The 17,124-nt window shown below is 24.2% G+C and overlaps 3 protein-coding genes across 6 annotated transcripts; 2 read left to right on the forward strand and 1 right to left on the reverse strand.

Annotated features, from left to right (window-relative positions):
• The first annotated feature begins 989 nt into the window (after window positions 1-989).
• LOC126903962 (mediator of RNA polymerase II transcription subunit 20) lies at window positions 990-3,845 on the forward strand. Of its 2 annotated transcripts, none has more exons than XM_050682554.1 (5): window positions 990-1,161; window positions 1,238-1,380; window positions 1,568-1,827; window positions 1,981-2,091; window positions 2,208-2,545. In XM_050682554.1, exons 1-5 carry the CDS (start codon window positions 1,148-1,150, stop codon window positions 2,217-2,219), a joined length of 540 nt encoding a protein of 179 aa, XP_050538511.1. In that variant the 5' UTR covers window positions 990-1,147; the 3' UTR covers window positions 2,220-2,545. The 2 variants fall into 2 exon arrangements, with proteins under 2 accessions (XP_050538511.1, XP_050538510.1); XM_050682553.1 differs by lacking the exon at window positions 2,208-2,545 and adding an exon at window positions 3,643-3,845 and having other exon boundaries at window positions 992-1,161.
• A 1,095-nt stretch (window positions 3,846-4,940) lies between these two features.
• On the reverse strand, window positions 4,941-8,383 carry LOC126903960 (homer protein homolog 2). 2 transcript variants are annotated; one of them, XM_050682552.1, is made up of 10 exons: window positions 8,302-8,383; window positions 8,167-8,226; window positions 7,951-8,107; window positions 7,755-7,886; window positions 7,366-7,650; window positions 7,171-7,289; window positions 6,923-7,104; window positions 6,714-6,859; window positions 6,116-6,314; window positions 4,941-5,584 (listed from the first exon to the last, which is right to left on the reverse strand). In XM_050682552.1, the coding sequence occupies exons 2-9, from the start codon at window positions 8,196-8,198 to the stop codon at window positions 6,129-6,131; spliced, it is 1,239 nt and encodes a 412-aa protein (XP_050538509.1). In that variant the 5' UTR covers window positions 8,199-8,226; window positions 8,302-8,383; the 3' UTR covers window positions 4,941-5,584; window positions 6,116-6,128. The 2 variants fall into 2 exon arrangements, with proteins under 2 accessions (XP_050538509.1, XP_050538508.1); XM_050682551.1 differs by having other exon boundaries at window positions 8,167-8,353.
• Window positions 8,384-8,465: 82 nt separating this feature from the next.
• On the forward strand, window positions 8,466-12,403 carry LOC126903959 (protein SAND). 2 transcript variants are annotated; one of them, XM_050682549.1, is made up of 8 exons: window positions 8,466-8,624; window positions 9,085-9,298; window positions 9,822-10,019; window positions 10,098-10,341; window positions 10,415-10,590; window positions 10,655-10,775; window positions 10,855-11,136; window positions 12,103-12,403. In XM_050682549.1, the coding sequence occupies exons 2-8, from the start codon at window positions 9,090-9,092 to the stop codon at window positions 12,241-12,243; spliced, it is 1,371 nt and encodes a 456-aa protein (XP_050538506.1). In that variant the 5' UTR covers window positions 8,466-8,624; window positions 9,085-9,089; the 3' UTR covers window positions 12,244-12,403. The 2 variants fall into 2 exon arrangements, with proteins under 2 accessions (XP_050538506.1, XP_050538507.1); XM_050682550.1 differs by lacking the exon at window positions 8,466-8,624 and adding an exon at window positions 8,719-8,852.
• The last annotated feature ends 4,721 nt before the right edge of the window (window positions 12,404-17,124 follow it).

Consider the following 17,124-nt stretch of genomic DNA (forward strand, 5'->3'; position numbering starts at 1 on the left):
TCTTACTTTTTCAATTTCATTCTTGAACAACAATTTTCTGTTGTAATTTTTTTTTCTCGAACACTGAGACAAATATCATTTGTAATATTAACGAGCCCAGTTGGTTTTCGAAAGAAATAAAGTTATATTCTATCGTAGAAAAATATCGGTTTTCTTTATTTTATTTGTTAGCGTTATTCAAATAGAAACAACTTACAACTTGTTAGGGTGACATTGAAAATAGGGTTATAGAACCTCTTTCAGCATTTCTAACGAATGGTCATAAGACCATTTTCTTGAACGCATTGAATATTTTAGTTCGGTCAGTGTTCTATGGTTCTTTATCATAGTTAATTTTGTTGAAGTGTTGTTTATATCATTACTTATGTTGACGGTTATGTGGTAAACTGGTGTTCTAAGTCCAATTTGACTACGCGGATAAGTGTTGTCAGGAAGAATCAAAATAATAGCTAATTATAATGTAAAATTTACACAAAAAACACTGACCACCGAGAAGATCGTCGAGTCCCCTTTTATATTTACATTGTTCATTAAATAATCATTAAAATATTAATGGCATAATACTTTCTAGTGTTACAATTTAAGTATTTGACAGTATAATTCTACATTCTAGTAATTGTAGTTTTACATATAAATTCCTCAAAACTAATAGTTAAAAAATAATTATGGTTTCAATTATAATATAGATTATATGAAAATATAGTCATATATTTTGTTGTTATACGCCAATTTGTTATTAGCAAAAATTCATACGTCTTCGTTTTATAATCAAGTTGTAATTACAAACGTTGTATTATATTTAGCTTATATAAAAATTTAATATAATACCCTCAAGTATATTGTATAATACTTATAATATTTATATTAAGCAATGTATATTATACTAAGTACACAAATGATGATATATGTGGCGTCCTCTTGTTAAAATGAAAGTAACTGCATTATAAGAATGGAGATAGTTTTAGCTAAAAATGTTGATAATATGGATTTATATACACGATAAAATGTTATATTAGTACACAAATTATTTTAAATTTGAAATTCAAGAAAAAATATATGAAAGTATTGTACAATATCCAGTGTATATATATATATGTAACTTGAACTTTATTTTTAGTTTTTATAATGTATTAAGTTTGCAGTTAAAATGGGAGTAACTATGTTAGTTAATTCAATTTAATTTATAATTATAATATTATTATAAATAACTATGTATTTTAAAATAATTATTTTACAGCTTACAGCAATTCCCTATGAAAGAAAACCGTACTGGAGCACAGATAATTGAGTTTCTAACGAAACGAGTAAATGCTTTAGGTGCTAAACAGTGTGGAACATTTTTAGTCGATTGTGAAACTTACGTATCCATTCCTCAATTGGGTATGATAAAATCTTATATGTTGAAAAAAATTAGCTTGGACATATTTTATTATAAAATTTTTCAAATAAAATATGCTTGAATGAACCATAAAAGATATTTTATTGTTAAACACCGCTTGGTGGTATATATTGTATTTAACTAAAATAAAGTAGTTTATTTATTGTTTATCATTTTATAATTTAATAGGAGTTCAACGTACTTTACATGTCTTTCATAATTCAGAACAACCAGCATCTGTATTTGCAATTTTAGATAATGGAACAGGCAAATCAGTACCAGTTGTAGCTGATGCTCTCTTTGATTTATTATTATTAAAAATGTCTTCAGTGTATACTTCTAAGAAGTCCAAAGTAGAAATAAGAGGTCCACGGTTTGAATTAAATGATTTCGTAATTAAATTTGGGGCCGTCAATATAAATCATAATGTGAAAGGAATTATTGTAGAAGTAAGTTCTGATATTATGAAAATTATATCTATCTCTATAAGTCTACTTTTTTTGTCCTAAGATGGTAATATTAATTTATATTTATAAATTAATATTATTTGATATTTATAATTAATTTGTATTATTAAAATAATGTGTTAATATTATTTTTAGGTTGAATATAGGCCTTGTGTAGTTTTTGGATTATGTTGGGATATGCTCAGAGAATTTTTACAAGGATTTTTAGGATCATGTGTATCAAATGTAACTCCTCACTACTTTCAGGTTATCTATTTATCAAAATAATTAATTGATAGAATTAAGTATAAATGGTTTAAAAAATTAATTGCTTAAAAATTTATACAATTTTTTTTTATTATATCATCTAATATGTTGTACAGCTACCGCTGTAAGAATAGTTACAGAATTGAATGTTAAAGGAAGAAGAGGTAAAGAAAGACTAAAAAAGGGATGTTATTGATTGCAATATGAGGATGGCTTATGTGAGCATAAATGATGTGGAAGTTTGTGTCAATTGGAAGTTTAGGATAAGGGTGGCCGACCCCAAGTAGTTGAGAATAAGACAAAGAAATTGAAGAAGATACCTAAAATGTTATCATGTAATTATTTTCATTAAGATGGTATCTATTGTCCATATTGCTTATTAGCAAAAATAGTAATACAACTTTTATTGACTTAAAACTTTGAGTTTTTTTATGTTAGAATAAAAATTAAAAATTATGAGATATATCATTTTTTATTCTGAAATTTTATATATATATATATATAAACAATATATATATAATATGGGCATCTCAAATCTATTTAACAACATTTATAACTTTTGTTACAATTATTACTTTGTTTAATTTTTTTTTTTATAGTTATTGATTTCTTAGTCTATGATTGCTCTTACTATTTTTTGGGAACCCATGCAAATTCTATAGGTATACGAGTACAGTGTGATAATAGGGATGAGGATCACTAAGCCAAGTAAAAAGAGATTTGTTATTCACATATGTGATTTGTCACCACGCCAACAGCCATAAAAGATTTTTCACATCAACTATAAAAAAATATTATACTTAATTTTTTTTTTATTAGTCATCAATAATAAAAATTATGCTTTAAACGTTTCAAAAAAGGCAATAATTGTTAAAAAAAAATTGTATGAAAAGTGTAAGAGTTGTCAATTATATCTGTAACACTCTGTATACAGAGTGTTTGGTTTATCATAAACCACTGATTACTTTCAAAATAAATACAATAATGAAAAAAAAAATGTTTTATTATTTTATTTATGTATATTTCTTAATTTATCAGCTAATAATTATTTTTTAGAATCATCCCTTAAACTTAGAAGAGTAATAACTTTATTTTTTTAATGGCAATATACATTTTTAACTATTTCATAAAATATGAAGTTATCTACTTAAGAATATTACAACAAGTAATAGTCCAAAAGTTGTCATCAATCAGATGACAACTTTTGGACCAATACTTTGGAAGTTATTCTCATTTTTATATTTGTGAGACGAAGTGTATGGCTGGAATATAAAAATAGCAGCACCCGCTCCATATCTCTAGTCATAACTTTAAATTGTTATTAACTTCCAAAGTACTAGTAGTATATGGTTTAAATATTTTAAAGCTTAATTATTAATGTTTAAATTAATTATTTTATTTTGAGTTGTACATTACATACTTAATATAAATGTATTGATTGTAAAATTTATTTATTTATTTGTTTAGTTAATTTTAATTTTTAGAATGAATATTTACATTTAATATATTTTACCATTAAAAAAAATTGTAACTATTTTATTATAATTACAGAATAAAATGAATGATATTTTTCAACCTTTAGACACCATTCAGCAATATTTAGATCACATTACAGTGTATAGGAAAGCTACTGGAATTTTACAACAATATAATAACCCTAGTACCTGAAAATTTAAGAGTGAATATAATTTTTTTTATTTTAAACTGTAAAGAAATATTTAAATGAATAGTAATATATAAATATTTCAACCAATGTTATTGAGTAATTTCATTTATGAAACATTTAATCAATGATTCATTATCATTATTTAATGATGCTAATTCTAAAACAATACTATTATTTCTTTAAAGATTTGTAAAATAACTTATAGTGACAATAATTTAAATTTCTATTGGGAGTCTTCTTTTCAATGAAACTTAGATTAATACTATAAAATAATTTTATTAATTCTATAATAAAGTAAAATGTACAGTTATTGGCACAGAAATGTACACTGGTAGTGTGCAGTTATTAGAAAATACCTATCTTATATTTATATGATTACATAAATAGAATTTTTCTCACTAGATTGTATAAATAAAAAATACTACCAGAATTTGTATTCAGAATTCATTTATGTTTAATACTTTTATTTTTAAATATTAGATTTTAAAAAAGTTCAAAAAATTCAGCTATTGACACTTTAAATTTTTCATAAAAATTAATATTATTCATATCAGGTAATTATTGGACCCTTTTTAATTTTAATGATCTTAATGTATCCTTACAATCATTTTTAAAAATTAAATTAAAAAACTCTTCAGTGTATTATTTTATTTTCTTTGCTTTAAAAATAGATATAATATTTTTGATATAATAATTTTTGTCGTTTGCTAATAATAATCACTAAAAAATATTGAATATTCTATTTATTAGGTAAAATGTCTCACAATTTGTACAATTTTAATTTTTTACAGTAATAAGTAAGTTAAAAAAAAGAATGTTATCTAATAATAATATCACACATCATTTAATTCTTTTAAAACTTACTTTATTTATAAATAATTGTTCTATAATACCATCAATAAATTTAGTAACCCGGTACTTTTTATACAATTGAAAAAATTTACATGGTTATAAATAAATACAAATTTAATGAACTATAAAATTTTAGACTAATTCAAATAATTTTAACAAAGCTTTTATTACTGTATTTAAAATAGAATTTAACATATGACATTCAGCCTTTATCTAAATTATTTGAATATAAAAACAAATAAGAACGTATAAAAAATCTATATACATTAAGTATCATAATTTTACAAACTAAAAGAACATATACTTAATTAACAATTCTTTTACTATCAAAGAGAAAACTACTATTAATAATTAAAGCAATGTAGAGAATAAAAAATTAGATTACATAAAACATTAAATTAGAAAAACCTGTTCCTAGTTCAATTAAGTATTTATTTGATTTAAGCGACCTATCTAGCTCAGTTAGTAATGCATCGTACTTTGTTGTTTAGGTACAATGTTTTATTCCATTGCTCTGTATTTATAGGTATTTACATCCTCTCGGGCACAATCAATTAGCTTTAAGAGAAAATGTTAAATAAGATTAAATATTATATTACAAATGAAATTATTATTTCTGACTTAAATTGATAATAAATAAGATAAAAAATTTGTTTTGAGTATCTAATACTATATACACAGTATAATAATTTTATATTTAAAATACCTATACTGAATACTGACTACAATTTAAGTATATTAAGTAGTAGATAATTAAGTAAATTATAAATATTGAAAAATATAAGAGAACAATCAATCATATATGGTCACAATAAGACTTATTTTATCATTAATATTTCAAAACACTATCTAAACAAACACACAAAATAAAAAATCACATATAAAGATTTTATTTATGTTTCAAAATATACTTTATTATTTTATGTATATTTCCTCAAAATATACATCGTGGAATATTTCAATTTCACTATTAACCTGTAAAAAAAAAAATTAATTGAATAGTTTTCAACTTAATTTTAAAGCTTAATAAATCTAAAAAATCATAAAGACTAGTAGCGACAGGTATATAATTAGTAAAATATTTTTTTTAATTCAAATTTATTGAACTTTAAAAATGTTAACCATTTCTACTAATTCTGATGTGCATTGACAGTCAATACATTGATAATAAGCCAAGTGTTAAAATTCTATTTTATTACTTAATGATTTTAGTAAAAAATAATTTTAAAAAATTCCAATTATTATAATTTGAAACTGTTAAAGAACATAAATATTTAATTCATTATTTTAGTTATAATTTTCCTCATTATAAATTAAATATGTAATTATTTTAAGTCAATAAGCAATAATTCATAAATTTCTATATGACATATTTCATAAAATGACATTATTTTATCATATTATTTCTTATGTTAAACTTTTTCAAATATTTGACAGTACTTAATAAAATTATTCATACATTTATAAATAATAATTAAATTTACTAAAAAATAAATACTAATATACCAATGAGTAGTTCTTATGTTTGAATAGCAGTAGTCATTTCTCTATGAATTGTAGCTAATTCTTGAATACGAACAAATAGACTATTATTAAGAGTATCAATAACACGTCTTTGGGATTCTTGAGCTGCTAATGCAGTTTCTAACTGTGCTTGAGCCAAACTGACAGCAGCTTGAAGTTCAGCATTTTCTTGACTAAGAACCTAATTAAGTAAATTAACACTTGAAGTTTAATAATATATTAATAATGCAAAAAATAATTGTCACATTAAAAATTTAAATTTTTAAATAAAAAGCTTCATTTAAATTATCTTCTAACTAATTACTGAATATAATAAATATTATGAATACCATATAAAGAACTAAAAATAAGAACAGAAATTCTAACATTGTTATAGTTTGATTCCTTATACAAAATAAAATTAATTTAATTTTAATTCACAAAATAATAAAATAAAACAAATTGATATAAAAAATTTTTTATACATTTTTTACATTATTGTCTTAATAATTATTATAATTAAAAATAATAACTATACTGAGTCAACTTAAAAATAAAAATATGTGATAACTGTGAAATATAGAAATTTATTTTATTTTACCTTGCATCTCTCTTCAAGTGGCATTTTATTTAATGATAATTTTTGGATTTCATCATTTTTTGATTTTAATTCTCCTTCCAAGCTATCAACTTTAAGACGTAAATTTGTCAACTCATTTCTCAATTCTGAAGACACTTCTGAACCCCCTAAAGTGAATATTCAGTTTCATAAAAACATTTTGAATTAATTATTAAGTAGTAGTGACAAACCTTTTGCTACTTCAGCATCAAGAAATCTATTTTTCAAACGCTGATTTTCTTCTTTGTATGATTGTAATTGTCGTTTCCATTCATCTACATTAGCTGTGCTTTCTTGTAATGCATTTGTCAATCTCAAATTATTATTTTTTAATGTCTGCAATTCAATTTCCCATTTTTTTGCATTTGCTGAGCTAATAGTATAAATTTTTTATTTTAGAATTTTACATACATTTACTTATTTTTTAATAGCTCAATACCTATGAGTTAGTGCTAGTTTTAATCTTTCATTTTCATATTTTAATTGAGATTCAGACATAGAATTTCCACTACTTAATCGGCCTTCATTTGATATCTGATGTTTAGGGCTTTCAGCAGCCTGAAACAACATTCAATAAACTATTATCTCAATAATTTTTATAAAATATTAATTAAAATTAAAAATAAATTATTACATGATTTGCATTTGAAATAATCATGTTTTTAGACATTTGGTTTATCATTTGTTCAGTAGTACTTGAATCTTCTGGAGTTGTATTTGGTTCAGTAGGAGTCATATTAGGTGGTTCAATAATACTTTGGCCATCAGAAGATTGACTAATACGAGTAGTTACAGGACTAGCATTGGCACTTGTTACTGGAGTGGTTGAAGTACTCATATAATTTTGTTGAAGCTGTTGAGGTCCATTGATAGCAGTTTGACGAGTTTTTTCTTTAACTTCTTCAAACTTATGGATGAACTAATAAAAATATGATAATTTAAGATGAATATACTAGGTAAATTAAAAAAATGAAAATATTTTTATTTATAAATAAGCAATCTTGTATTATACTATTCTATTACTTTATTTAGTTCTTGTTCAGATGAAAACCCAAGACCATATACAGTGTTTGCACGGGTATCTGTCCACTGTCCAAATTTCTGAGATGTTTTTGTAAAAGACATATTTGGAGTAATAGTACTGTTGATAACAGCCTATTAAATAAGTAAATTTTAGTATGATATCATAAAGAAAATAAGAATAATATTAAAATATTACTTTGCTTCCTTCTACACTAATGATTCGATATAACGCTCGATGGGAATCAAAGAAAAAAGATACATTGACAGCAACCGTAGATGCAGATATCCATGACTTTTTCGTTTTTGGATCTATGTGGAAGACATGTGCTTTGCAAGTAAATATTGGTTGTTCCCTAAACAACGATTGAAATGAAAATATGAATATTGCATCGCTGAGCACTAATATACATACCCCATTGTGTCTTTTCCTGAAGTCATAGCCATTCACAAAACAATTAACCAATTTAAATTCCTGTAAATGAAGTTAATCAAATAGAAGTATTTGTGATTTATAAGTTTATTTAAAGTGTAGACAAGAATAAAATACCGCTTCCGGCTATTTTGAACCATACGACGATATAAAACTTAATAAATCAAGTGAATTTGTGATTTCAATAACTCTATGCAAAAACATTTTGATAAGAATACCGATTGAAGTTGCGCCAGGAGCTGCGCATGAAAAGTATGGGCAACGCCCAATGGCTGCAACGATGATAATTTCAATCACACTTGGCTTATCAACAAGAAGGAATTATGATAATGTATACAAACACTACGGCTATTGCTCCTAATTGAATGAACGGGCTAGTGATTTTAACCGCTGTGACAATGTAGAGATTAATTTCAATTTTAGCTTCGACTGTTATTTAGGTACTTTTAATTATAAAATTTCTTTTTACCATAGTTTATTAATTATATTTATTATTAGATTTTTTTGCAATAAAATCAAGAAAATTAACAATTAAAAATGTTTTAACTGCCTTCATGAAATAAAATAATTTTATGTCTTAAATTTTCGAACATAAAATTGTAATGATAAAATACAATTAAAGTAGTTACAAGTTGAGCTACATTGTGTTTTTTTTTATAATTCATTAAGTATGATTCTTGTTAATAAATATTCATTTTATTTTTAAGTTAATTACTCAATTATTATGTTCATTATTTTATTAATTGGCAATAATTAAGGAATTAAGCAAATCAAGCCTATAAAATTAAAAAAAAAGGGCTTAGCCTCTTTATTAATAAAAATATATTTTTCTTTTATGCCTCGTAAAAATTTTTTTTATTGAAATAGACATATGCATACATTTTTTCATAATATTTGTAGAAATTATGGAAGACAATCAAGATACTGATAAAATAGCTTTAGATTTTGAAAAAACCTCACTTATTGATCCTCCAGATAGTTTTATAGAAAAAGATCACAATGAAATAACAGACCATGTCAATCTTAATTTACATGAAAATTTATTCGAAAAACTTAAAGAAAACAATAAACATGTATTTGTGTTAAGTACAGCTGGGAAGCCTATTTATACAAGGTAAATTTAAAATAAAATTTCAATATTAAAATTTTTATTATGATTTATTGCAATGTTCTGTAACTTACAGAATGACTTGATGACCTATTTAAAGAAAAACATTAATTACTCTTTCATAGTCTGTCTCTATAATAAATTATATAAAAATTACCTCCTCCTCTTGGATTATTTTTAACTGTGTCCTTAATGTAGCTAAGTTAATGAAGTGTATTTAGTGAATGGTTCTATACTAGTTAGTACATAATTTATGAATATCTCTTAATTAAAAGAAATTTGTATAATAAAAATTATCTTCCTTCTTTCTCACAAATCAATAGTTGTTGCCCCAAAATTCCTTCTAGTAAAGAAAAAAAGCAACATTTTTATTTTTATTATTTTTAACTTTTGACAAAAAATATCCTTAAAAAGTAGTCATGAGATTATGATATCTCTAATAACAAAATAAAATTCTTTTTTTTACTATAGAATTTTGATTATTTATAAAGAAGTTTTAAGTAACTATGTAATTGCTACTTTTTTGTAGATATGGAAATGAGAATCAGTTAGCTTCCTTATTTGGATTAATGATAGCTTTAGTATCAGTGACACAAGATTCAAATGATACATTACAATCAATTTACTGTGGATCAACAAGAATAGTTTTTTTAAATAATGATCCAATTATATTAGTTGGTGTGTCCCAATTATCTGAACCGTATGAAAGAATTAAAAAACAATTAACGTAATTTATAAAGTACCGCTATTTGAAAAAACTAGTATCAATTTTTTATTTAAATGTATTTTATATTAATACTTTTAGGTATGTATACAACCATATAATTAGTACCCTGACATTGACACAACTAAAGAAAATCTTCCAAAATAGAACAAACTTTGATCTACGGCGTTTGATGAGTGGATCTGAAAGACTTATAGATAAACTTATATCATTTACAGAAAATGATCCTGGTTTTCTGTTAGATTCTATTTCTTGTTTACAAATGCCTTCAAGTAGCAGAGATAAAATAACACAATCAATTTTAACCGAATGTAGTAAAATAAAGGTATGCATATTAAAGTAATTATTTCACAATTATCATGAGTTTATCTTACAGTATTTATTTATTATATTTTTAGAATTTAGTATTTGGTTTGTTGATTGCTCAAAAACATGTGATATCTATTGTAAGAATGAAAAAGTATACATTAGAAGTACCTGATATCCATCTAATTCTAAATCTTGTTAATTCAACTGAGTCTTTTAAAACTGCTGAAAGTTGGACACCTATTTGTTTACCTACTTTTGATGCAAGGTCTTATTTAAAATTTTTTCTATTCATACATGAATTTAATTATTACTTTATTTATATTCAACAGTGGATTCATGCATGCTCATATATCTTATTTAGCAGAAGATTGCCAAGCATGTTTAGTTTTATTAACTATTGATCATAATTTATTTTTTTCTCTCTCAGATGCTAAAAGAAAAATTACTGAAGTATGTATTTCTCTAATTATTTATTTTAACAATGCTTTTAAGATAATCAAAATACTAACTTTTAAAATTATTTCAATAGAAAATGCGCCGTAATGATTGTTTACAAGTAATTAATGAAGCAATGAATAGAGAACCTTTGAACTTATCCAGAGTAAATATTGTAGGCTTGAGGCATTTATTGTACAAGAATAAAAATCGTTCACAACATTGGTGTCCTCCTTTCTCCATACCTTATACTACTAATGAACTGCAAAAAAATCTTGTATCTACTTATTGTTCCTTAAATAGTCAATTAAATTTCCCTGGACGCACATTAAAAGTAATTTATCAGCAATTATCTGCTGAGACTATGCTTGCTTGGGTATGTTAAGTATTATTTATCCACATTTGTCAGGTTATGTGACAATTAAAATCTATCTAAAATTAATTGTTCTCCTTAAATTAAAATAAGTGTTATCATCACATTTTTAAATGTGTTTTTAAAATGCACAAGTATTTTTTAATATAGGTATACTATACAATGTGATTCTTTTAACACTGGCCACTCAATTTCTCTTAAAATAATTATTAGTAATGGTAATTTTTTTTTATATATATACTTCTTGATTTATAAGTGGGTAAATACTTTTGTAATTCATTCTTTATACTTTATAAGTGTTTCAATTTTATTTTTTTGAATAACAACATACATATTTAGCTAGCTTATAAAATAAAAGATGATCTTATTAAGAAATGACTAGTCAAACCACTTATAAATCAGTAGTTCAAAAGTTATTATTATTTTTACACCTAGAAAAGAGAAGGTTCTGTGAGAAACGTCTAATGATAAATATTATCATATCCATGCCTCACTTTTAGCCTATATTTTAAAATGATAACTTCTGAAATAATGGGGCAAAAATTGTTAATGATCAATAATTTTTTTTAATTAAAACATTGTTTATACAAGAATCACCTTGTAGAAGTACACTAACATAAAACAAATTTTTTGAATTAATTTTCATCAATTTTGGTTAGTATTATCCTAGATTTAATTAAGTTTAGGGTAATGGTACCAGTATTTAGTATATCATAATCATATTAATAATTCTAAATAAAAGACTGAATTTTACTTAAAAATTCTTATGGTTCATCAAAGATGTAATTATTATTAAAACATTTCATAAATTATTTATGATAAAAACTGGTTATTGTGCTATTGACTATTACCATTATCTTAGAATATTATAAGAAAAATAAATAATTGTCACATTACTTATTTTAACTAGTACTGAAATTCTATCATTTTAACACTCTCAAGTTGATGGTTTATTTTATATTTTTCTAGGCAACTGATGATATTGAGTTATACTTATGTTTTGAACCACTTATATCAAAAAAAAATGCTATGGAAGCAATAAATAGTTTTATTCATTGGATGAAAAAAGAAGAAGATTCTTTATTTATCTTTAATATACCTACATTATAATCATTTAGGTATAAAATTAATAAGCATGTATTGAAATCATTGTGTGATAATAAGTAATAATAAAATTATTTTGTGTATATTTTTATTAACTAGTTGTTAACTTATTTTTTCACCATTACTTTTAGAAGGGTTATATATTTTTGAGTATTTAGTGATGTAATAGTCTATATCAAGTAGTTTTAGAAATTGTTTAAAATTTATTAGTTTTTTTGTATAGCTAATTTAAAATAGAACTTTAAATAATTATAAAAATTAATACATTTTTGTTAATTAATTAATTTATTTTTATGAAGTAATGCCTCATATTATGATTTGTTAGGTGATGCATATGGATTTAATGAACAAAATTTTAATCAATTATTTATACATTTTAATTGCATTAAAATAATTTTTTAAAAATTAAAACATAAAAATCCTATAGTATTGTACATAACTCATTAATTTAATTAATGGTAGTGTTAATTTAAGCTATCTTTATACATATTTTTATTAATAATTAAGGTTTTTTGTAAAGTTAATTTGTTGAACAATATTAATATATTTAATTTATATCTTCTATGACAGTTGTTAAAATAGTTACAAATAATTAAAAAAAAAAATTTGGTAAAAAAAAAAAGTTATTTCAGTATTGTAAATTATTGAATTGTAGTGAAGTATTATTTAACTTATTAGTGTTATTTCTTTATCTTCTTTCTATTGTATTAAAATTTCTTTTTTTTCTTGTATGAATAATTTTTGTTTTTTAGTTTTTATTATAAGTGAAAAAGTGTATTAAATACTTCTCATGTAACTATTTTAATTATATTTTTCTATAATTTTATGTAAAAAAAAACCTATGGGTCAAACGAATAAAAAAACTTTATTTCTTTAGTATATATTCTGAAAATTATTTTTTATGAGTTGGACTGAAATAATTAAATTACTACTACATTTAATATATGGTAAAAGTTAAAAAGATAGAAATGAAACATTCAGAATTATTATTACACTAAGATATCCAACAGATACTTACCAAAATTGAAGAATAATTTGATGTATTGATTAAATAAAAATATCTATTGAAAAATTCAATAAAATTTAATTTTTTTGGTATGTACTACTATAATAATTTACTTCAAATATATTCAAGTAGAACTTTTATTGTGGCCGACACAAAGTAGGTGGGATCAAGGCCAGGAATAAGAAGAAGATTCAAGTAGAATTTTTTACTAACTAGATACTACATTATTTAACTGGGTGCACTTAAAAAGCTAGAATGAAAGAATATTAAACACAAAAGCAACTACAGTATAAATGGGAGCAAAATTATACAAATGTCAAAAGGGTTATTCCTAAAATTATTCATTAATAACTAATAATTTATAAAAATAAAATATGAATTAAACAAACTCATATTTGTTCATGATAGTGATTGTTATAATCAAAAACATATTAATTAGTTATAAGCGTGAGCAGAGTTTCAGGTGGGGTCATCAAATATTTGTAAAGGTCTACATTTTATGAAACATGCGAGATGTCTTTTAAACTCATATTGCAAATTTTATATAGTATAATATGATAGTATTATCTTAAATAAATACCAATTGTTTAGTAAAATTGAACCAATTAGAGGCAGCAAAAACTCCCTTGTCGCCTATGTACGTACCTATGATTACGGTTATACAACTGTAACATTAATAATTAAGTAACAATAATTCTTTTGTACGTATAAGATAATAGAAGTACTAGTCAACTAGTCAAAGCCTCTGTTATAGAGCAACTCACAGAATATTGGTTTCATATTAGTGGTGGGAAAAAATAACAGTAACACTTTACTGATTTATAAGTAACAATAACAAACTGTTACTTGGAAGAAATAGTAACAGTTAATGTTTACTTTATGTTTTACACAAGGTTAATTCATTTGCTCGTAAATTCTCCAATTTTCCAACTGAGCCTTATGCACTAATAAACCTTCTGCTTATTATAACGGTAGATTATTTCCCAATAAAACCAATATTTACAGTGACTCACATGAAACGTCTCGAGTAGAATATAGATGGGCCGTTATAACAGCAAAACGTATTTGATCCATTACTCGGTAATGACTAAATATAAATATACATACATATATATTCAAGAAAACACTAAAACTAATTTTTATTTTTTTTATTTACTTTGTGATAAATAAATACAAATATTATATTTGCTCAACTATAATTAGTACATATTTGTCAATTACTATTAGAGATGGAAAGTTTAGTTCATTTTTGTGAATAGTTCATTAGTTCATAGTTCATTCAAGTGAATAGTTCAAATGAACTATTCTTAAGTTCACTAATTTTATTGATCATGCTGATATTGTTTGGCAATGAACTATTCATTTTATCACTATTAGTATAGCAGTACACAGTTCAGTTGTAGTTCACACTACTTATGGGCAATTAAGTTATAAACTAACCCTTAACCTAAACATCATAAACTAAGAAAAAATTATTATTAATACCCTCATGGCTCATGTTATCATTATCACCTAATTCAAGGTAGATATACTGACCAGTAGTCTTAAGTTAAATCAGAAATTTGATCTAATATTTTTACATAGTATGAATTTATTTTATTGTTAAACAGTTAAAAACCCTGTAACATTTTAACAATATAATTTATTTGTTATCTAATTGTAAACAGCTATTAACCATTTACAGTATTTCGAACAACGAACCACAAAGAATTTTTAAAGAAGTTCGCGAACTATTTCATTTATACATTGCTACCAATTTTTTTCGAACTGTGAACTGTTAAGTTACAGGTACTGAAACAGTTCAGAATAGTTCATCTAAGTGAATAGTTCAAATGAACTATTCGTTCACGAACTTAACATCTCTAATAACTATGCATAATTATAAAAATTGTGGGAAAAACACGGACCGTCCGCTACTAACGAGAACTTCCAAATAATTCCATGGACCAAAGTTTATACTGTATAATAACTACTGACGTATATGCTATTGCCGTCTGCTATAGCTTTTTGTTCGACTTCCACTAAATTCCAATTTGGAACTACTTGTATATTGTCAATATAATAACTACCACCGACGCATACGCCATTGCCGTCCGTCCACTGCGTCGTGTTCGCGTTTCGTAATAACAATTAATAACACCAACGAACCCAAATTCTCACTTGATATTTTACTTTAACAATTGAAAAAAAAATTATATTCTTTATTTAAGTCGTAATTGATTAAGAAACTATTTGTTATAATCAAGTTCTATTATATTAGTTCATGACCAATGCTGAAACAATTTTGTTAAAAATTATTATATTTAGAATTTACACATATATTAGTTTAGTTTTTTATAGAGTGTAATCAGAAAATACATTTCCACCTCTCCTATCACGTCCTCGCCTATTGTCATTGAACTCCACATTTCACCTCCCTCGTGTTCTCCTTTGTCAAACTCGTACTCTATATACTCTGTCTTACTCCAACTTATTCTTAAATCCTTTTCTTCAAGAGGGTCTGTTAACTAAATTTCTATTGATAAAAATTTGTTCTCTGTAATTTTTTTGTTCTATCCACATATATTAATAGGTGAAGCTAAATAGGCAAGCAAAATGAAATAATAACTCCCTCTCGCTAAGACAAAATTATTTTCAGGTTGCACCACTGATTACATTAACAATAAATCAGTGTCCAATCGCCTTTTGAAATTTTTAAGATTTTAAAAATCGAAACGACTAGGGCAACACTTAATAACGCTATTATATAAAACTCTGGCAAATCTAACAGCTGATTATAAACGTTATAAATATTATAATAATAACGTTATTAATATTATGTCGATGAACAATAATAATTACATTGCGATCGTGTCGAAGTCGCATCGGACAGTTTGATGCGCGGACGTTATGTATTAGTATACTTATAAAGGTTTTACTTTCAAAGTCAGCTTGATAACGCTGGAGGAAGTTAGATCTATATAGTAAAAAGATATATTCAAGAAGGATATCATTAATCATCCTAATATTTCTTACAATATTCATTTTATATCTTTATTGAAAGAGACTTAATGATTATCAAATAAATTTACTTTTTAACGAAAATTAATTTTTAAAACAAATAACCGTTTTAAAGTTAATTAAAATTTTAACAAAAAATCATACTATATATTTTTAAATTCATAATAATTATCACTATTTTTAATAACCCTTAAAATAAATACTTAAGGACACATTCGCCTAAAACTAAAGAAAAATCTGTAGTAATATTATCAACTCTTTTTTCACATTATGTAAGACGTCAAATCACTAACTTAAAAGATAAATTAATAAAAATGTTCGATATCAATATAAATAACTGTTGAAATACTACGGAGATTATAATGATAGTTAAACCACTTTGGTATTAACATCACTTCCGATGAATTTTTTAAATGATTAACAATTATTTTTATTTTTAAAATATTTAAGTGGCTTATAATATAAGAATTCAACGAATTAACTCTCCATGACAATCATGAATTTATCATATATAAACGTTGTCTATGTTTACATTGGGATCACTTCGTGTTTGCTCGTCAAAATAAGCTATCATCTCGTGTAAGTATTCAGAGTTATTTAACTTATTATTAATATGGCAAGCGAAAACAATACGGAGAGTCATATTTATGAAACAAATATGAATGTTGTGAAACGCAGAATTGAAGAATTCTGGAATCGTCGTTTCATGAGTTCCAATTTAGTCGTTGATAGTCCAGAAGATCCCCAAACATCAAGACAGTCTAAAGGTGAAATTAATAACTGTAGACACTATTAAGATTAATTAAACTAATTATCAAGAGACGTGAAAACGATTAGATATAAAATATAACAAGAAATTAAAAAAGATTATTCTCTTTTTG

The sequence above is a fragment of the Daktulosphaira vitifoliae genome, unplaced genomic scaffold (assembly GCF_025091365.1).
Source record: "Daktulosphaira vitifoliae isolate Bord-2020 unplaced genomic scaffold, ASM2509136v1 Scaffold_4, whole genome shotgun sequence".
Classification (NCBI taxonomy): domain Eukaryota; kingdom Metazoa; phylum Arthropoda; class Insecta; order Hemiptera; family Phylloxeridae; genus Daktulosphaira; species Daktulosphaira vitifoliae.

Bases quoted from the DNA above. Each gene is read 5' to 3' on its own strand.
- LOC126903960 (XM_050682552.1), bottom strand. From the start codon at position 8,198: ATGGCTATGACTTCAGGAAAAGACACAATGGG. The intron at 8,108-8,166 runs GTATGTATATTA...ATCGTTGTTTAG, and splicing joins TCAGGAAAAGACACAATGGG to GGAACAACCAATATTTACTT. The intron at 6,860-6,922 runs GTTTGTCACTAC...TATTCACTTTAG, and splicing joins TGATGCTGAAGTAGCAAAAG to GGGGTTCAGAAGTGTCTTCA.
- LOC126903962 (XM_050682553.1), top strand. The intron at 1,828-1,980 runs GTAAGTTCTGAT...TATTATTTTTAG, and splicing joins TGAAAGGAATTATTGTAGAA to GTTGAATATAGGCCTTGTGT. The intron at 2,092-3,642 runs GTTATCTATTTA...TTATAATTACAG, and splicing joins TAACTCCTCACTACTTTCAG to AATAAAATGAATGATATTTT.
- LOC126903959 (XM_050682549.1), top strand. From the start codon at position 9,090: ATGGAAGACAATCAAGATACTGATAAAATAGCTTTAGATTTTGAAAAA. The intron at 10,591-10,654 runs GTCTTATTTAAA...TATATTCAACAG, and splicing joins TTACCTACTTTTGATGCAAG to TGGATTCATGCATGCTCATA. The intron at 10,776-10,854 runs GTATGTATTTCT...TTATTTCAATAG, and splicing joins CTAAAAGAAAAATTACTGAA to AAAATGCGCCGTAATGATTG.